The sequence below is a fragment of the Coregonus clupeaformis genome, chromosome 8, assembly GCF_020615455.1.
Source record: "Coregonus clupeaformis isolate EN_2021a chromosome 8, ASM2061545v1, whole genome shotgun sequence".
Taxonomy (NCBI): domain Eukaryota; kingdom Metazoa; phylum Chordata; class Actinopteri; order Salmoniformes; family Salmonidae; genus Coregonus; species Coregonus clupeaformis.
This window is the reverse complement of record NC_059199.1, coordinates 8,736,692-8,758,382: the sequence shown is the minus strand read 5'-3', so window position 1 is coordinate 8,758,382 and position 21,691 is coordinate 8,736,692. Positions and strand designations below refer to the sequence as shown.

At 40.7% G+C, this 21,691-nt stretch overlaps 1 protein-coding gene across 1 annotated transcript in view; it reads right to left on the bottom strand.

Moving 5' to 3' along the window:
* Window positions 1-15,299: 15,299 nt before the first annotated feature.
* The window catches only part of LOC121571065 (toll-like receptor 2), a 14,328-nt gene continuing 7,936 nt past the window's right edge, over window positions 15,300-21,691 (bottom strand). The window contains 8 exon segments of the mRNA XM_045221777.1: window positions 15,300-15,486; window positions 16,844-16,928; window positions 17,702-17,798; window positions 17,984-18,335; window positions 18,779-18,902; window positions 19,061-19,118; window positions 19,121-19,161; window positions 20,814-21,094. Coding sequence (XP_045077712.1) covers window positions 15,346-15,486; window positions 16,844-16,928; window positions 17,702-17,798; window positions 17,984-18,335; window positions 18,779-18,902; window positions 19,061-19,118; window positions 19,121-19,161; window positions 20,814-21,094 — 1,179 coding nt within the window. The 3' untranslated portion in view covers window positions 15,300-15,345.

Sequence of the window (21,691 nt, the reverse complement as noted above, 5' to 3'; positions counted from 1 at the left end):
CTGGCATGCTCACACACTAGAGGGAACAGCTGGTCTATTTATTGGCCCCTCCCACTATATAGGGAATAGAGCAGTGTTCTTCAATTCCGGTCCTGGAGGGCCGAAACACTTCTGTTTTTTATTTCTACCTGGTAGTTAATTGCACTCACCTGGTGTCCCAGGTCTGAATTAGCCCCTGATTAGAAGGAGAGGATGAAAAACAGAGGTGTTTCGGCCCTCCAGGACTGGAATTGAAGAACCCTGGAATAGAGTGTCATTTGCCAAATAATAATAATAATATGCCATTTAGCAGACGCTTTTCTCCAAAGCGACTTACTGTCATGTGTGCATACATTTTTACATATGGGTGGTCCTCTGTAGCTCAGCTGGTAGAGCATGGTGCTTGTTAATCCAGGGTAGTGGGTTCGATCCCTGGGACCACCCATACGTAAAAATGTATGCACACATGACTGTAAGTCGCTTTGGAGAAAAGCGTCTGCTAAATGGCATATTATTATTATTTGGCACGCAGCCTATGTCTTGCGTAAGGTTTCTTGTGGAAGATGGTACTTATTGTTGGCTTAAAAGATTTTTCACGAATTGGGTGTGGACGTTTTTCACGTGAAGTTGAAAAACATCAACAAATAGGGTACTGACAGCTGTCAGTGTAGCTAGCCTGCTAACCTTATCTAGATAGCTAATGGTATCTGTTGTTGCTGGGGTTTTTACTAGCCTGCTAACCTTATCTAGATAGCTAATGGTATCTGTTGTTGCTGGGGTTTTTACTAGCCTGCTAACCTTATCTAGATAGCTAATGTTATCTGTTGTTGCTGAGGTTTTTACTAGCCTGCTAACCTTATCTAGATAGCTAATGGTATCTGTTGTTGCTGGGGTTTTTACTAGCCTGCTAACCTTATCTAGATAGCTAATGTTATCTGTTGTTGCTGAGGTTTTTACTAGCCTGCTAACCTTATCTAGATAGCTAATGGTATCTGTTGTTGCTGGGGTTTTTACTAGCCTGCTAACCTTATCTAGATAGCTAATGGTATCTGTTGTTGCTGGGGTTTTTACTAGCCTGCTAACCTTATCTAGATAGCTAATGGTATCTGTTGTTGCTGGGGTTTTTACTAGCCTGCTAACCTTATCTAGATAGCTAATGGTATCTGTTGTTGCTGGGTTTTTTACTAGCCTGCTAACCTTATCTAGATAGCTAATGATATCTGTTGTTGCTGGGGTTTTTACTAGCCTGCTAACCTTATCTAGATAGCTAATGGTATCTGTTGTTGCTGGGGTTTTTACTAGCCTGCTAACCTTATCTAGATAGCTAATGGTATCTGTTGTTGCTGGGGTTTTTACTAGCCTGCTAACCTTATCTAGATAGCTAATGGTATCTGTTGTTGCTGGGGTTTTTACTAGCCTGCTAACCTTATCTAGATAGCTAATGGTATCTGTTGTTGCTGGGGTTTTTTACTAGCCTGCTAACCTTATCTAGATAGCTAATGGTATCTGTTGTTGCTGGGGTTTTTACTAGCCTGCTAACCTTATCTAGATAGCTAATGGTATCTGTTGTTGCTGGGGTTTTTACTAGCCTGCTAACCTTATCTAGATAGCTAATGGTATCTGTTGTTGCTGGGGTTTTTACTAGCCTGCTAACCTTATCTAGATAGCTAATGGTATCTGTTGTTGCTGGGGTTTTTACTAGCCTGCTAACCTTATCTAGATAGCTAATGGTATCTGTTGTTGCTGGGGTTTTTACTAGCCTGCTAACCTTATCTAGATAGCTAATGGTATCTGTTGTTGCTGGGGTTTTTACTAGCCTGCTAACCTTATCTAGATAGCTAATGGTATCTGTTGTTGCTGGGGTTTTTACTAGCCTGCTAACCTTATCTAGATAGCTAATGGTATCTGTTGTTGCTGGGGTTTTTACTAGCCTGCTAACCTTATCTAGATAGCTAATGGTATCTGTTGTTGCTGGGGTTTTTACTAGCCTGCTAACCTTATCTAGATAGCTAATGGTATCTGTTGTTGCTGGGGTTTTTACTAGCCTGCTAACCTTATCTAGATAGCTAATGGTATCTGTTGTTGCTGGGGTTTTTACTAGCCTGCTAACCTTATCTAGATAGCTAATGGTATCTGTTGTTGCTGGGGTTTTTACTAGCCTGCTAACCTTATCTAGATAGCTAATGGTATCTGTTGTTGCTGGGGTTTTTACTAGCCTGCTAACCTTATCTAGATAGCTAATGGTATCTGTTGTTGCTGGGGTTTTTACTAGCCTGCTAACCTTATCTAGATAGCTAATGGTATCTGTTGTTGCTGGGGTTTTTACTAGCCTGCTAACCTTATCTAGATAGCTAATGGTATCTGTTGTTGCTGGGGTTTTTACTAGCCTGCTAACCTTATCTAGATAGCTAATGGTATCTGTTGTTGCTGGGGTTTTTACTAGCCTGCTAACCTTATCTAGATAGCTAATGTTATCTGTTGTTGCTGGGGTTTTTACTAGCCTGCTAACCTTATCTAGATAGCTAATGGTATCTGTTGTTGCTGGGGTTTTTACTAGCCTGCTAACCTTATCTAGATAGCTAATGGTATCTGTTGTTGCTGGGGTTTTTACTAGCCTGCTAACCTTATCTAGATAGCTAATGGTATCTGTTGTTGCTGGGGTTTTTACTAGCCTGCTAACCTTATCTAGATAGCTAATGGTATCTGTTGTTGCTGGGGTTTTTACTAGCCTGCTAACCTTATCTAGATAGCTAATGGTATCTGTTGTTGCTGGGGTTTTTACTAGCCTGCTAACCTTATCTAGATAGCTAATGGTATCTGTTGTTGCTGGGGTTTTTACTAGCCTGCTAACCTTATCTAGATAGCTAATGGTATCTGTTGTTGCTGGGGTTTTTACTAGCCTGCTAACCTTATCTAGATAGCTAATGGTATCTGTTGTTGCTGGGGTTTTTACTAGCCTGCTAACCTTATCTAGATAGCTAATGGTATCTGTTGTTGCTGGGGTTTTTACTAGCCTGCTAACCTTATCTAGATAGCTAATGGTATCTGTTGTTGCTGGGGTTTTTACTAGCCTGCTAACCTTATCTAGATAGCTAATGGTATCTGTTGTTGCTGGGAATTTTTACTAGCCTGCTAACCTTATCTAGATAGCTAATGGTATCTGTTGTTGCTGGGGTTTTTACTAGCCTGCTAACCTTATCTAGATAGCTAATGGTATCTGTTGTTGCTGGGGTTTTTACTAACCTGCTAACCTTATCTAGATAGCTAATGGTATCTGTTGTTGCTGGGGTTTTTACTAGCCTGCTAACCTTATCTAGATAGCTAATGGTATCTGTTGTTGCTGGGGTTTTTACTAGCCTGCTAACCTTATCTAGATAGCTAATGGTGTCTGTTGTTGCTGGGGTTTTTACTAACCTGCTAACCTTATCTAGATAGCTAATGGTATCTGTTGTTGCTGGGGTTTTTACTAGCCTGCTAACCTTATCTAGATAGCTAATGGTATCTGTTGTTGCTGGGGTTTTTACTAGCCTGCTAACCTTATCTAGATAGCTAATGGTATCTGTTGTTGCTGGGGTTTTTACTAGCCTGCTAACCTTATCTAGATAGCTAATGGTATCTGTTGTTGCTGGGGTTTTTACTAGCCTGCTAACCTTATCTAGATAGCTAATGGTATCTGTTGTTGCTGGGGTTTTTACTAGCCTGCTAACCTTATCTAGATAGCTAATGGTATCTGTTGTTGCTGGGGTTTTACTAGCCTGCTAACCTTATCTAGATAGCTAATGGTATCTGTTGTTGCTGGGGTTTTTACTAGCCTGCTAACCTTATCTAGATAGCTAATGGTATCTGTTGTTGCTGGGGTTTTTACTAGCCTGCTAACCTTATCTAGATAGCTAATGGTATCTGTTGTTGCTGGGGTTTTTACTAGCCTGCTAACCTTATCTAGATAGCTAATGGTATCTGTTGTTGCTGGGGTTTTTACTAGCCTGCTAACCTTATCTAGATAGCTAATGGTATCTGTTGTTGCTGGGGTTTTTACTAGCCTGCTAACCTTATCTAGATAGCTAATGGTATCTGTTGTTGCTGGGGGTTTTACTAGCCTTCTAACCTTATCTAGATAGCTAATGGTATCTGTTGTTGCTGGGGTTTTTACTAGCCTGCTAACCTTATCTAGATAGCTAATGGTATCTGTTGTTGCTGGGGTTTTTACTAGCCTGCTAACCTTATCTAGATAGCTAATGGTATCTGTTGTTGCTGGGGTTTTTACTAGCCTGCTAACCTTATCTAGATAGCTAATGGTATCTGTTGTTGCTGGGGTGTTTACTACATCGTATTCAAAGGATTATCCAGCTGGCTCTATGGCTGGTTCTGAAGCTGGATTTGTCAAAAGCATTGATTTGATTTAGGGGAAACTTTGTAGAAAACAGTGACTGTAGCCCAGTAGTAGTACTATTAGTAGTAGTAGTAGTAGTAGTAGTAGTAGTAGTAGTATTAGTAGTAGTAGTAGTAGTAGTAGTAGTAGTATTAGTAGTAGTAGTAGTACTATTAGTAGTAGTAGTAGTAGTAGTACTATTAGTAGTAGTAGTAGTACTATTAGTAGTAGTAGTAGTACTATTAGTAGTAGTAGTAGTAGTAGTAGTAGTAGTACTATTAGTAGTTGTAGTAGCACTAGTAGTAGTAGTAGTACTATTAGTAGTAGTAGTAGTAGTAGTAGTACTATTAGTAGTAGTAGTAGTAGTAGTATTAGTAGTAGTAGTAGTAGTATTATTAGTAGTAGTAGTAGTAGTAGTAGTATTAGTAGTAGTAGTAGTAGTGGTAGTAGTAGTAGTAGTAGTACTATTAGTAGTAGTAGTAGTAGTATTAGTAGTAGTAGTAGTAGTAGTATTAGTAGTAGTAGTAGTAGTAGTAGTAGTAGTAGTATTAGTAGTAGTAGTAGTATTAGTAGTAGTAGTAGTAGTAGTAGTTGTTAAAAGTTGAGAGAAAAACGTGTTGATGCAGTTACAAAAACAGCTGTATCTGATTGGTAGAAGTAATTTCTGTTCTGATTCTGCTGATTTGAATAGCAGAGAAGTATACTAACATTTCATATTGCTCTAAGGCCTTTCCTACGCACGCCTTTCCTACGCACGCCTTTCCTACGCACGCCTTTCCTACGCACGCCTTTCCTACGCACGCCTTTCCTACGCACGCCTTTCCTACGCACGCCTTTCCTACGCACGCCTTTCCTACGCACGCCTTTCCTACGCACGCCTTTCCTACGCACTTCTCAGTAGTTGGTATTCAGACTTACCTTAAGCAGGTGCGTAACAGGCTTTGCAGGCGTGGTTCCCTTGCGCGTGCTGAATAAATGTAATTCAGCCGCTGAAAACCCTCCCACTTGCTAGCCAACAGATTTTCTCGTGGAGTTTTCATTCAGTAGGGTTTTCAGTACATTTATCTAAAGCCGTCCCTTTAAATTTGGTGTACCTTTTTCAATTGAATTTTCTCGACAGACTCACTAGAATACATGGAGAGAATGGATCAGAATATTAGGGAGAAGGAAGCCATGTAAATACACGCATATTCTTCCCCTTTTAGCACCAATTGTATATTATTTAGGGTTAGGGAAGTATTTATGTTTGGAGAGCCTTCACGCACAAAATATATTGGTGAATCAAAATACAGTGGTTTGATTCATCCTGACAGTTGCCATATTCAATTGTTCATTCCATGAAATATTGTAACGTGAGAAAAATTTTCAATAGGGATTTAACAGTAGTCATTCACTCTGTCATTTAGGTTAGTATTGTGGAGTAACTACAATGTTGTTGATCCATCCTCAGTTTTCTCCTATCACAGACATTAAACTCTGTAACTGTTTTAAAGTCACCATTGGCCTCATGGTGAAATCCCTGAGTGGTTTCCTTCCTCTCCGGCAACTGAGTTATGAAGGACGCCTGTGTCTTTGTAGTGACTGGGTGTATAGATACAGCATCCAAAGTGTAATGAATAACTTCACCATGCTCAAAGGGATATTCAATGTCTGCTTTTTTTTTTACCCATCTACCAATAGGTGCCTTTCTTTGCGAGGCATTGGAAAAACCTCCCTCGTCTTTGTGGTTGAATCTGTGTTTGAAATTCACTGCTCGACTGAGGGACCTTACAGATAATTGTATGTGTGGGGTACAGAGATAAGGTAGTCATTCACAAATCATGTTAAACACTATCATTGCACACAGAGTGAGTCCATGCAACTTAGTATTGGACGAACAGGCCCCCATTAACATCGTCGGGCTGCAGTGGAGCGGGTTGAGAGTTTCATGTTCCTTGGTGTCCACATCACCAACAAACTATCATGGTCCAAACACACCAAGACAGTCGTGAAGAGGGCACGACAAAGCCTATTCCCCCTCAGGAGACTGAAAAGATTTGGCATGGATCCCCAGATCCTCAAAAAGTTATAGAACTGTACCATCGAGAGCATCCTGACCAGTTCCATCACCGCCTGGTATGGCAACTGCTCGGCCTCCGACCGCAAGGCACTACAGAGGGTAGTGCGTACGACGCAGTACATCACTGGGGCCAAGCTTCCTGCCATCCAGGACCTCTATACCAGGCGGTGTCAGAAGAAGGCCCAAAAAACTGTCAAAGACTCCAGTCACCCAAGTCATAGACTATTCTCTCTGCTACTGCACGGCAAGCGGTACCGGAGCGCCAAGTCTAGGTCCAAAAGGCTCCTTAACAGCTTCTACCCGCAAGCCATAAGACTGCTGAACAATTAATCAAATGGCCACCAGGACTATTTACCTCGACTAACCTGTACCCCCGCACATTGACTCGGTACCGGTACCCCCTGTATATAGCCTCGTTATTGTTATTTTATTGTGTTACTTTTTATTTTATTTTTTACTTTAGTTTATTTAGTAAATATTTTCTTAACTCCTTCGTGTATTTCTTGAACTGCATTGTTGGTTAAGGGCTTGTAAGTAAAGCATTTAATGGTAAGAGCTACACCAGTTGTATTCTGTGCATGTAACAAATACATTTACATTTTACTCATTTAGCAGACGCTCTTATCCAGAGCGACTTACAGTTAGTGAGTGCATACATCTTTTTTTTTTTTATACTGGCCCCCCGTGGGAAACGAACCCACAACCCTGGCGTTGCAAACGCCATGCTCTACCAACTGAGCTACATCCCTGCCAGCCATTCCCTCCCCTACCCTGGACGACGCTGGGCCAATTGTGCGCCGCCCCATGCGTCTCCCGGTCGCGGCCGGCTACGACAGAGCCTAGAAATACAAATTTGATTTGATTTGAATTGTTAAGCAAATGTTTACTCCTGAACATATTTAGGCTTGCATAACAAATGGGTTGAATACTTATTGACTCAATACATTTCAGCTTTTCATAAAAAAAATAATAATCTAAAAACACAATTCCACCTTGACATTATGGGTTATTCTGTGTGTAATCCAGTGACACAAAATCTCAATTCAATCCATTTAAAATTCAGTTTAGTGTGTGTATATACTGTGTATACAGTGCATTGGTATATTAATTAGCTTCTGTAGGGCGAAACCTGCTGAGTTGATGTACTGTGCATTGGGAAAGTATTCAGACCCCTTGACTTTTTCCACATGTTGTTACGTTACAGCCTTATTCTAAAAATTATTTTTTATTTATTTTTATCCTCATCAATCTACACACAATACCCCATAATGACAAAGCGAAAACAGTTTTTTAGAAATGTTTGCAAATGTATTAAAAATAAAACAGCAATACCTTATTTACATAAATATTCAGACCCTTTGCTATGAGACTCGAAATTGAGCTCAGGTGCATCCTGTTTCCATTGATCATCCTTGAGATTTTCTACAACTTGATTGGAGTCCACTTAAATTCAATTGATTGGACATGATTTGGAAAGGCACACACCTGTCTATATAAGGTCCCACAGTTGACAGTGTATGTCAGAGCAAAAACAAAGCCATGAAGTCGAAGGAATTGTCTGTAGAGTTCAGAGACAGGACTGTGTCGAGGCACAGATCTGGGGAAGGGTACCAAAACATTTCTGGATCATTGAAGGTCCCCAAGAACACAGTGGCCTCCATCGTTCTTAAATGGAAGACGTTTGGAACCACCAAGACTCTTCCTAGAGCTGGCTAGAACCCGATGGTCACTCTGACAGAGCTCTAGAGTTCCTCTGTGGAGATGGGAGAACCTTCCAGAAGGACAACCATGTCTGCAGCACTCCACCAATCAGGCCTTTATGGTAGAGTGGCCAGACGGAAGCCACTCCTCAGTAAAAGGCATGACAGCCCGCTTGGAGTTTGCCAAAAGGCACCTAAAGTCTCTCAGACCATGAGAAACAAGATTCTCTGGTCTGATGAAACCAAGATTGAACTCTTTGGCCTGAATGCCAAGCGTCACGTCTGGAGGAAACCTGGCACCATCCCTGCGGTGAAGCGTGGTGGTTGCAGTATCATGCTGTCGGGATGATTTTCAGCGGCAGGGTCTGGGAGACTAGTCAGGATCAAGGGAAAGATGAACGGAGCAAAGTACAGAGAGATCCTTGATGAAAACCTGCTCCAGAGCACTCAGGACCTCAGACTGGGGCGAAGGTTCACCTTCCAACAGGACAACGACCCTAAGCACACAGCCAAGACAACGCAGGAGTGGCTTCGGGACAAGACTCTCAATGTCCTTGAGTGGCCCAGCCAGAGCCCGGACTTGAACCCGATCAAACATCTCTGGAGAGACCTGAAAATAGCTGTGCAGCGACACTCCCCATCCAACCTGACAGAGCTTGAGAGGATCTGCAGAGATGAATGGGAGAAACTCCCCAAATACAGGTGTGCCAAGCATGTAGCGTCAATTTAATCAATTTTAGAATAAGGCTGTAACGTAACAAATTGTGGAAAAAGTCAAGCGGTCTGAATACTTTCCGAAGGCACTGTATGTTAAATGCATCAGAAAATGTATTTAATGCATTTCAAAATACATTCTGAAACCAATTTGTAAGTCGCTCTGGATAAGAGCGTCTGCTAAATGACGTAAATGTAAATGTAAATGAAATACATTAAATAATGTATTTTAGAATATATTTTATCATGAATTTATCAATATATTTGGTAAATATATATATATATTTGAACATGTATTTGAAAATGTATTTGAAAATATTTTCCAACAAGCATTTAAATGTATTTGTAAGAAAATATTATTGTATTAAAATGTATGGCAAATATAATAAATTGGCGAAATGGTGACTTTATTAACAATGATACTATGATGTAGAGTTTATACTAACAAAGGAAATAGAAAGTCGAACATATAGATGGCAATAAAAACTGTAACATAGAGGCTCAGAATATATTAGAGGAAAAACAAAAAGAAATGGAGAAACTTATTCAAGAAAGATCAAGTGTAATATATTATAAAAATAAAGCAAACTGGATGGAATATGGGGAAAAATGCACCAAATTATTTTTTAATCTTCAACATAGGAATGCTACCAAAAAGAACTTAATGAAACTGGTTACAATTGACGGAGTCACCCATGATTCACCAAATGATATTTTGAAGGAGGAAACAAAGTACTTTAAGCATATGTTTTCTTTTCAGTCGCCTCCATCTCCTCTAACTGAAGCTAATTGTAGAGATTTTTTTTTATATTGTAAAATTAACAGCCATACAGAAAGACTCATGTGAAGGGGAAATTACAGAGGAGGAACTTCTGGATGCAATTAAAGACTTTAAGTCCGGGAAAACTCCAGGGTTGGATGGCATACCAGTCGAGGTATACCAAACCTTTTTTGATATACTAAGAGGACCGTTATTAGCATGTTTTAACCACTACTATGTAAATGGTAGATTATCTGACACTCAAGAAGAAGGACTGATCTCATTATTACTGAAACAGGATACAAGTGGAAAATATAAAGAAAAATTGGAGGCCCCTTACACTTCAGTGTTGTGATGCAAAAATTCTAGCAAAATGTATAGCGCATAGAATTAAAAAGGTATTGTCGGATATTATTCATTCTAATCAGACAGGTTTTTTTACATGGAAGATACATTGGAGATAATATAAGGCAAGTATTGGAAACAATAGAACACTATGGAAATTATGGGAAACCAGGCCTGCTATTCATAGCAGACTTCGAAAAGGCATTTGATAAAGTACGACTGGAGTTATATATAAATGCCTGGAGCATTTCAATTTTGGAGAATCTCTTATAAAATGGGTCAAAATCATGTATAGTAACCCTAGGTGTAAAATAGTAAATAATGGCTATTTCTCAAAAAGTTTTAAACTGTCAAGAGGAGTGAAACAAGGTTGTCCACTATCGGCATATCTATTTATTGTGGCCATCGAGATGTTAGCTATTAAAATCAGATCCAATAATAATATCAGAGGATTAGAAATCCAGGGCTTAAAAACAAAGGTGTCATTGTACACTGATGATTCATGTTTTCTTTTAAATCCACAGCTAGAATCCCTCCACAGCCTCCTAGAGGATCTAGATACATTTTCTAACCTCTGGATTACAACCAAATTATGACAAATGTACTATATTACGTATTGGATCACAAAAAAATAAAAATTTCACATTACCATGTAGTTTACCAATAAAATGGTCTGATGGTGATGTGGATATACTCGGAATACATATCCCAAAGGAAATAAATGATCTCACTCCAATACATTTTAATAGAAAGTCAGCAAAAATAGATAAGATCTTGCTACCATGGAAAGGAAAATACCTGTCAATTTGTGGAAAAATCACCCTGATTAACTCTTTAGTATTATCCCAGTTTACCTATTTGCTTATGGTCTTGCCTACGCCTAGCGAACAGTTTTTTTTATTATATGAGAAAAAAATATTCAATTTTATTTGGAACGGCAAGCCAGACAAAATTAAAAGGGCCTATTTATATAATGAATATGAATTCGGAGGACAGAAATGATTAAATATTCAAGCATTAGACCTATCACCAAAAGCTTCAGTCATACAAAAGTTATACTTAAATCCTAACTGGTTCTCAAGCAAATTAGTAAGATTGTCTCACCCAATGTTCAAGAATGGCCTTTTTCCCTTTATTCAGATTACAACCTCTCACTTTCAGTTATTTGAAAAGGAAATAATCTCCCAAATATCACTATTTCTAAAACAAGCCATAGAAAGTTGGTTGCAATTTCAATTTAATCCTCCAGAAACGACAGAACAAATAATGCAACAAATATTGTCGTTAAATTCAAATATACTAATTGACTAAAAAACTTTATTTTTTGGCAGAATGTTTAAAAAAGGTATAATCTTCGTAAATGATGTCATCAGTAGGACTGGTGGAGTTATGTCGCACATGCAGCTAACAAAAACATATGGAAATGTCTGCTCTACCCAAAATTACAACCAAATAATTGCAGCCTTACCGCAAAAATGGAAGAGGAAAGTGGAAGGGGGAGAAAGTAAGGAACTTGTCTGTCAGCCTTGCATTAAAGAACATAATTGGTTAAGGAAAACTGTGATAAATAAAAAAGTATATCAGTTTCACTTAAGGACCAAAGGATTGACAGGCGTCCCATATAAATTGCAAAAGAGTTGGGAAGAGATTTTTGACGTACCGATCCCATGGCATAGTGTTTATGAACTGACACGCAAAACGACACCGGATTCAAAAATTAGAATCTTTCAATTTAAATTATTATATAAAAATCTTGGTACCAATAGAATGTTATTTATATGGGGGATACAATCTTCCCAGCTCTGCAGATTTTGCTGTGAAGAGACAGAATCATTAGATCATTTGTTTTGGTTCTGTCCATTTGTAGCTTGTTTTTGGACACAGGTCCAGGAATGGCTAAAGGATTGCAATATTTACCTGGAGCTAACCCTGCAGATAGCACTACTGGGTGATCTGAAAAGTCATAGTCAATCGATCAATAATATATTATAATACTTTTAGCAAAAATGTTTATTTTTAATTCACAATCTGTAGAAGCAATGAGAATAGAAAGGTTCAGAACTTTTGTAAAACATCACAGTACGGTTGAAATATATATGGCAAATAGAAATCCTATGTGGATGGAGTTAAGAGATAGATGGGAGGTGTTGAATGGAATTGAAGGATGGGACTAATAACAACTAACAACAAACAATAACAAGATAACTAATAATGTAAGCATACTGTGTCCATAATAAGTATATAGGTTATAGGTTGGGAGTTTTTGTGAAAGAGCACAGTTAGAAAGATATGGCATATAGAAGCAAACCGGATGGACATCATGAAAATGATCAGAGAGGTTGAGAGTAGAAGAAGTTCAGGAGCAAAAACAAATACAATATAATTATTGTAAAATTGACTGTGTCCATAAAATGTAGATAGTGGGTATGGGCTGGAAGTAGAGGCCTGGGCATTGTTGTTCACTAATTTACTCCAAGTAGGGAAAGGGTGGTGGGGTTGGAAAGTAATAAAGGGGAATATATACAGTGGGGAAAAAAAGTATTTAGTCAGCCACCAATTGTGCAAGTTCTCCCACTTAAAAAGATGAGAGAGGCCTGTAATTTTCATCATAGGTACACGTCTACTATGACAGGCAAATTGAGGAAAAAAAATCCAGAAGATCACATTGTAGGATTTTTTATGATTTTATTTGCAAATGATGGTGGAAAATAAGTATTTGGTCACCTACAAACAAGCAAGATTTCTGGCTCTCACAGACCTGTAACTTCTTCTTTAAGAGGCTCCTCTGTCCTCCACTCGTTACCTGTATTAATGGCACCTGTTTGAACGTGTTATCAGTATAAAAGACACCTGTCCACAACCTCAAACAGTCACACTCCAAACTCCACTATGGCCAAGACCAAAGAGCTGTCAAAGGACACCAGAAACAAAATTGTAGACCTGCACCAGGCTGGGAAGACTGAATCTGCAATAGGTAAGCAGCTTGGTTTGAAGAAATCAACTGTGGGAGCAATTATTAGGAAATGGAAGACATACAAGACCACTGATAATCTCCCTCGATCTGGGGCTCCACGCAAGATCTCACCCCGTGGGGTCAAAATGATCACAAGAACGGTGAGCAAAAATCCCAGAACCACACGGGGTGACCTAGTGAATGACCTGCAGAGAGCTGGGACCAAAGTAACAAAGCCTACCATCAGTAACACACTACGCCGCCAGGGACTCAAATCATGCAGTGCAAGATGTGTCCCCCTGCTTAAGCCAGTACATGTCCAGGCCCGTCTGAAGTTTGCTAGAGTGCATTTGGATGATCCAGAAGAGGATTGGGAGAATGTCATATGGTCAGATGAAACCAAAATATAACTTTTTGGTAAAAACTCAACTCGTCGTGTTTGGAGGACAAAAGAATGCTGAGTTGCATCCAAAGAACACCATACCTACTGTGAAGCATGGGGGTGGAAACATCATGCTTTGGGGCTGTTTTTCTGCAAAGGGACCAGGACGACTGATCCGTTTAAAGGAAAGAATGAATGGGGCCATGTTTCATGAGATTTTGAGTGAAAACCTCCTTCCATCAGCAAGGGCATTGAAGATGAAACGTGGCTGGGTCTTTCAGCATGACAATGATCCCAAACACACCGCCCGGGCAACGAAGGAGTGGCTTCGTAATAAGCATTTCAAGGTCCTGGAGTGGCCTAGCCAGTCTCCACATCTCAACCCCATAGAAAATCTTTGGAGGGAGTTGAAAGTCCGTGTTGCCCAGCGACAGCCCCAAAACATCACTGCTCTAGAGGAGATCTGCATGGAGGAATGGGCCAAAATACCAGCAACAGTGTGTGAAAACCTTGTGAACACTTACAGAAAACGTTTGACCTGTGTCATTGCCAACAAAGGGTATATAACAAAGTATTGAGAAACTTTTGTTATTGACCAAATACTTTTTTTCCACCATCATTTGCAAATAAATTCATTAAAAATCCTACAATGTGATTTTCTGGATTTTTTTTCCTCATTTTGTCTGTCATAGTTGACGTGTACCTATGATGAAAATTACAGGCCTCTCTCATCTTTTTAAGTGGGAGAACTTGCACAATTGGTGGCTGACTAAATACTTTTTTTCCCCACTGTATATAAAAACATGGGGGATTGGAAGTGATGCAGACAATTACATTGATAGAAGATACAATCTATCTGCAATATTAAGCTGATCTACAACAAAAGAAGAAGGAAAAAAACAAGAAAGAAAGAAATTGATATACATGTTTTTAAACTCTCGTAAGAATGTTTCAGTTGAACTGCATGTTCACTCATTAGATGGTTCTCCTATCGAACATGTTCCTGCATATAAATACTTAGGCATTTGGATTGATATGGATTTGACATTTAAAAAATATATAGATGAGCTGGTTAAGAAGCTAAGATTTAAAGTTGGCTTTTTCTACAGAAACAGATCGTGCCTTTCTCTAAGCAGTAGGAAGCAGATTATTCAGTCAACCTTTTGATCTGTTCCTGATTATGGTGATGTTATTTATCATAGTGCAGCTGCTACTACTCTTAACCCTTTGGATGCCGTCTACCATAGTGCCCTTCGTTTTGTTACAGGTGACTGTTTTGATACTCATCACTGCATCCTGTATCAAAAGGTTGGCTGGACATCGGTAAAGACCCACTACTCCATTTTTGTTTACAAGACCCTGTTTGGGTATAATGTGTATATTTATGTTGTGTGTATATACAGGGCACATTTGGAAAAGGTCTCAATGTCTTCCCTTTAAAAAAAAAAAAAAAAAAGGTTAAATAAAAACGAATTTGGTATCACATGCACTTATATCAGTCTCAATAAGACGACAGAACTGGCTTAAAGGGGAACTGCACCCACTGATTTGGCATAGTTTTTCGGCTTGCTCCTCAAGAAATGCTGGCGGCCATGACAGAAGCCAAACCTGAGTTGACTTGGGGGTGTGGTTTGATGGGGGTGTTTCTTGGGTGTGTCCTTTCCACCACCAAGACACCCATCTGTCAGAACCTTGTCCGCAGCTGTTTCCTACTCCAACTCAACCACAACAAACAAACCTCCTGCAGGTTGAGTTCAGTAACTACAGACAGATGTATGGTGAGATGCTGGAGGAAGCTTTGAATAGGTCAGTAGCCAACTTGGTCAAATAAAGGACAACTTGGTCAAACAATGACAAATTGTTCCAGAATAAGGATAAGCAACCCAACCCACCCAACCAATCAATTAACCAACCCACACACCCAACCATCCCACCCAACCAACCCACCCACCCACCTACCAATCAATTAACCAACCATCCCACCCAAACAACCCACCCACCCACCAACCAATCAATTAACCAACCCACCAAACCCACCCAACCAATCAATTTCTGGAATTCCAGCCTTCTGAAACTCTGTTGGATCACAGCTCGTCTCCTCCCCTCACGGCCAGTCGGAGGTTGCTCCAGAACTCTGCCCTCCTCTCGTCCTCTTCAGGCCACTCCAGGTAGGTACGGGAGCTCATCAACTTGCGGAGCTTGCAGAAGCGTTTGGGAACGTCGTCCTTGGGGATGTTCACACACAAACATACACACACACACACACACACACACTGACACGTAGGCACACACACACACACAGACACACACACACAGACACACACAGACACAGAGACACACAGACACACACAGACAAAGAGACACAGAGACACACACTTGATCATCCTTGGAGATGGGATGAGTTCAACACAAGGGGTGTCTCCCAAATGGCACCCTATTCCCTACATAGTGCACTACTTTTAACCAGAGAATGGCACCCTATTCACTATATAGTGCACTACTTTAGACCAGAGAATGGCACCCTATTCCCTATATAGTGCACTACTTTAGACCAGAGAATGGCACCCTATTCCCTATGTAGTGCACTACTTTAGACCAGAGAATGGCACCCTATTCCCTATATAGTGCACTACTTTAGACCAGAGAATGGCACCCTATTCCCTATATAGTGCACTACTTTAGACCAGAGAATGGCACCCTATTCCCTATATACTGCACTACTATAGACCAGAGAATGGCACCCTATTCCCTATATAGTGCACTACTATAGACCAGAGAATGGCACCCTATTCCCTATATAGTGCACTACTTTAGACCAGAGAATGGCACCCTATTCCCTATATAGTGCACTACTTTAGACCAGAGAATGGCACCCTATTCCCTATGTAGTGCACTACATTAGACCAGAGAATAGCACCCTATTCCCTATATAGTGCACTACTTTAGACCAGAGAATGGCACCCTATTCCCTATATAGTGCACTACTTTAGACCAGAGAATGGCACCCTATTCCCTATATAGTGCACTACTTTAGACCAGAGAATGGCACCCTATTCCCTATATAGTGCACTACTTTAGACCAGAGAATGGCACCCTATTCCCTATATAGTGCACTACTTTAGACCAGAGAATGGCACCCTATTCCCTATATAGTGCACTACTTTAGACCAGAGAATGGCACCCTATTCCCTATATAGTGCACTACTTTAGACCAGAGAATGGCACCTTATTCCCTATATAGTGCACTACTTAAGACCAGAGAATGGCACCCTATTCCCTATATAGTGCACTACTTTAGACCAGAGCCCTGTGAGACTCCCTAACTAACCCTATGGGCCATGGTCATAAGTAGTGCGCTATGTAGGGAATAGGGTGCCATTCTCTGGTCTAAAGTAGTGCACTATATAGGGAATAGGGTGCCATTCTCTGGTCTAAAGTAGTGCACTATATAGGGAATAGGGTGCCATTCTCTGGTCTAAAGTAGTGCACTACATAGGGAATAGGGTGCCATTCTCTGGTCTAAAGTAGTGCACTATATAGGGAATAGGGTGCCATTTGATGTGCAGCCTAGCTCCTCCCTACCTTGGAGATGGGCTCCAGGAGCACCAGGACGGCCGCCTCTGCGTTCCCGTCAAACAGACGGAAGTGGGAAAAGTCCAACTCGTACCTGGAACAACAATATTGTTATGTGTTACAACTATTAGCTCAAAACTGAGCTCATATCTGAGCTACGCTATTAAACAACATCCTTGTTATGTGTTGCAGCAGGGACACTATTAAACAACGACATTGTTATGTGTTGCAGCAGGGACACTATTAAGCAACGGCATTGTTATGTGTTGCAGCAGGGACACTATTAAGCAACGGCATTGTTATGTGTTGCAGCAGGGGCACTATTAAGCAACGGCATTGTTATGTGTTGCAGCAGGGACACTATTAAGCAACGGCATTGTTATGTGTTGCAGCAGGGACACTATTAAGCAACGGTATTGTTATGTGTTGCAGCAGGGACACTATTAAACAATAGTTCTGTTATGCGTTGCAGCAGGGACACTATTAAACAACAGTTCTGTTATGCGTTGCAGCAGGAACACTATTAAACAATAGTTATGTTATGCGTTGCAGCAGGGACACTATTAAACAACAGTTCTGTTATGTTTTGCAGCAGGGTCACTATTAAACAATAGTTATGTTATGCGTTGCAGCAGGGACACTATTAAACAACAGTTCTGTTATGCGTTGCAGCAGGAACACTATTAAACAACAGTTCTGTTATGCGTTGCAGCAGGGACACATTAGAGTGCAACACTGTGTTACTACCACGCTACCACAGTAACCAGCATGAGCCTGTAATGATGCTGACATGTTGATCTTAAGCAACTGAAATGCTTTAACCGACCATTCTGCACACTAGTAAGACAGGACAGAATGGAATTGTACCGGCACCACTCGGAGTGGACAAAGTGTTCTGACAGGACGAAGAGTGTGCGTCGGCTGCGTTCCATTGCATTGATAATGTTGTCCATGATCCAGTGGCCTAAAGAAAGAAATTAAACAAAATACATTCATTTTAAAGCGCCTTTCAAAATATCCTAAGGACACGGTACAACAAAACCAAACAGAAAAAAAGCAATGGATGAAAACATTAACAAGCTAAGAAGTATTTTAAGGTCCTGGTGGATGAGGTCATGAAGAGGTCATGGATTCAATCAATCAATCAACCTGGCAGGAAGTCTCTCTTGTGGAGGCAGAGGGAGAGTGGAGGCTGGGAATTCTCCAGCTCTGGAACCAGGAATTCTTCGACCCACTCTGCGTCTCGCTCGCTGTACGACACGAACGCATCATAGCAGAGGGGGTCGGCGTTCCCTGCTGCATCCCGGCGCTTCCGGTTACCGGAATTCCGTTTGGCTCTAAGCCACGCCCACATCATACTCATGTACCACACCGCGTGGAGCTTCCACAGCAGAATCACCAACAGGATTCCGGAAATTAGTATACAGCCGCAGAGTGCGGACACGAGGAGGACGCGGTGGCATTGGAACGGTGAGAGCCGGACGCGGTCGACCCTCTGGCCCTGTAAATCAAAGATTATTTATTATAGGCATGGGATTAGGGTTGCAAAATTCCAGGAACATTCCCAGAATTCCCAGGTTTTCTAGAAATCCTGGTCAGAGGATTCCCAGATTTCCTGCTTATTCCATCCTGATTCTGGAAATCTTCTAGTCGGGATTTCTTGTAAACCTGGGACTTTTGGGGAAGTTACACGATTTTAGCAACCCTACACGGGATACAGCAAAGTATACACAGTACCGTGAAAATGCTTACTTGCAAGCTCTCCTCACACTACATTTGATAATAAAAGTAGAAAAGGTATTTGATTAAAAAAAAAGAAGAGATTAACGTAAAAATAAGCAGTGAAGAGAATAAGAATAAAATAGTGAAACAATAAAAAAGTGTTTAAAAGAAATAGTACTAATAGTAATAAATAATAGTAAATAAAGTAAATATTTTAATCACCTGCAGGGGCAGCGGTGAGTCACAAAGGTAGTTATCCAATCTGTCTGTTAGCTCAACACTGCCCTCTACTGCTCCACCCCACCTCCAGACCATGAAGGAGACAAACTCACAGGAACACACAAACCTGAAGAAGCAGAAGAAGAAGAAGAAGAAGAAGAAGAAGAAGAAGGAGAATGGGCTGCAGGGATCATTCATTTTAGAATCGATACAGACTAATCAATAAATATAAGGCAGGACCCTATTACCTACATAGGGCACTACTACTTTTGAGCACACACAGACCTGTTCTGTCCGGCCTGCAGTGCTCGGAGCCTCCCGTAGAGTCTGAGGTCCACGGTCCAAACATGTTGAGAGTGTTGCTCTGGATCAGGAGGACCTCCAGGCTGGGGAACAAACAAACAAAAACACAAACAAACAAATAAATAAACACCATTTGCAACATATGTTCAAGTGAAGGATGGTCTCTTTTTTTTAAATGTAATGTTCTGGATTGTTGACTCCAACTAAATACCCTTTCATTTATTTACGCAAGAGGATAACAGTTGAGCTAAGAGTTGAGCTAAGAAAAAAAGAAATAATATACACTGCCGGTCACCTACTGTGTTATTTCATAGTGTTGATGTCTTCACTATTATTCTACAATATAGAAAAAAAAATAAAGAAAATCCCTTGAATGAGTAGGTGTTCTAAAACTTTTGACCGGTAGTGTATATATACATATTTACAAAACATATATTGGAAATGATGCAGACAATTAGATATTAAATCTGATCAAACCGCTAAGAGTTTAGTTAAGGGTTGAGCTAAGACTTGGGTCGACCGTATTACAAAGCATCTCAAAATAGGAGTCCTGCTTTAGGATCAGTTTTGCATTTTAGATCACACTGATGAATAAGATTACGTGGACAAGGGGAACCTGATCCTTACTCTGAGATGCTGGATCCATACAGGCTCATCACCTAAGCACTGTTTGATTTATTTATGCAAGACAAGAAGACTTGAGCTAAGAATTGAGCTAAGAGTTGAGCTGAGAGTTGAGCTAAGAGTTGAGCTGAGAGTTGAGCTGAGAGTTGAGCTGAGAGTTGAGCTAAGACTTGAGCTAAGAGTTGAGCTAAGAATTGAGCTAAGAGTTGAGCTAAGAGTTGAGCTGAGAGTTGAGCTGAGAGTTGAGCTGAGAGTTGAGCTAAGAGTTGAGCTAAGAGTTGAGCTAAGACTTGAGCTAAGAGTTGAGCTAAGACTTGAGCTAAGAGTTGAGCTAAGAGTTGAGCTAAGAATTGAGCTGAGAGTTGAGCTGAGAATTGAGCTAAGACTTGAGCTAAGAGTTGAGCTGAGACTTGAGCTAAGAGTTGAGCTAAGAGTGTAGCTGAGAGTTGAGCTAAGAGTTGAGCTAAGAGTTGAGCTAAGAGTTGAGCTGAGAGTTGAGCTGAGAGTTGAGCTGAGAGTTGAGCTGAGACTTGAGCTAAGAGTGTAGCTGAGAGTTGAGCTAAGACTTGAGCTAAGAGTTGAGCTAAGAGTTGAGCTAAGAATTGAGCTAAGAGTTGAGCTAAGAATTGAGCTAAGAGTTGAGCTAAGAGTTGAGCTAAGACTTGAGCTAAGAGTTGAGCTAAGACTTGAGCTAAGAGTTGAGCTAAGAGTTGAGCTAAGACTTGAGCTAAGAGTTGAGCTAAGAGTTGAGCTAAGAATTGAGCTAAGAGTTGAGCTAAGAATTGAGCTAAGAGTTGAGCTAAGAGTGTAGCTGAGAGTTGAGCTAAGACTTGAGCTAAGAGTTGAGCTAAGACTTGAGCTAAGAGTTGAGCTAAGAGTTGAGCTAAGAATTGAGCTAAGAGTTGAGCTAAGAGTGTAGCTGAGAGTTGAGCTAAGACTTGAGCTAAGAGTTGAGCTAAGAGTTGAGCTAAGAGTTGAGCTAAGAGTTGAGCTAAGAAAAAAAAGTATATACTGTATATATACATATTTACAAAAAAATATAGAGTTGAGCTAAGAGTTGAGCTAAGAGTTGAGCACATCACTCTCTCTCTCTTTCTGTCTCTCTCTCTACCTAGGGAACAACCATCCATGGGGCAGATGCATCAACTTGTTCCCAGAGAGGTGCAGCTCCCTCAGGGCCGGGAGAGCAACACTATGGAAGGCTGTCAGGTCATTGCGTCCCAGATCCAGGACCTCCAGGGTCAGGGGCAGACAGGGGGTGACCCTCCGTAGCTTAGCCCAGGAGAGGTTGAGGTGAATCAGGGTCTGGGGCCAGGAGCAGGTGGAGGGCATGGAGGTGTAGGCGTTCTGACTGATGTCCAGGTGGACTAGTTTGTTCAGACGGGTGACCAGCTGGTTGATTTGAAATTGAAAGGGAAAACATGTATTATTAATAATAATTCTACGTAGTACTTATTTAGCACTTCTCTAAAATGTAAAGACTAAAACAGAAGGATGCTTATTGTCACCAAAAATGTAAATCATGCAATGGGCTTCTGCTCGAGGTTAAAAACAGTAAAACGACAACCATAGAAACAATCCCAAGTTACAATCCAAGTTACGATACAAGTTACAATCCAAGTTACAATACAAGTTAATGCAAAGCTGATATAACAGGGAATAGGGTACCATTCTCTGGTCTAAAGTAGTGTACTATATAGGGAATAGGGTGCCATTCTCTGGTCTAAAGTAGTGCACTATATAGGGAATAGGGTGCCATTCTCTGGTCTAAAGTAGTGCACTATATAGGGAATAGGGTGCCATTCTCTGGTCTAATGTAGTGCACTATATAGGGAATAGGGTGCCATTCTCTGGTCTAAAGTAGTGCACTACATAGGGAATAGGGTGCCATTCTCTGGTCTAAAGTAGTGCACTATATAGGGAATAGGGTGCCATTCTCTGGTCTAAAGTAGTGCACTATATAGGGAATAGGGTGCTATTCTCTGGTCT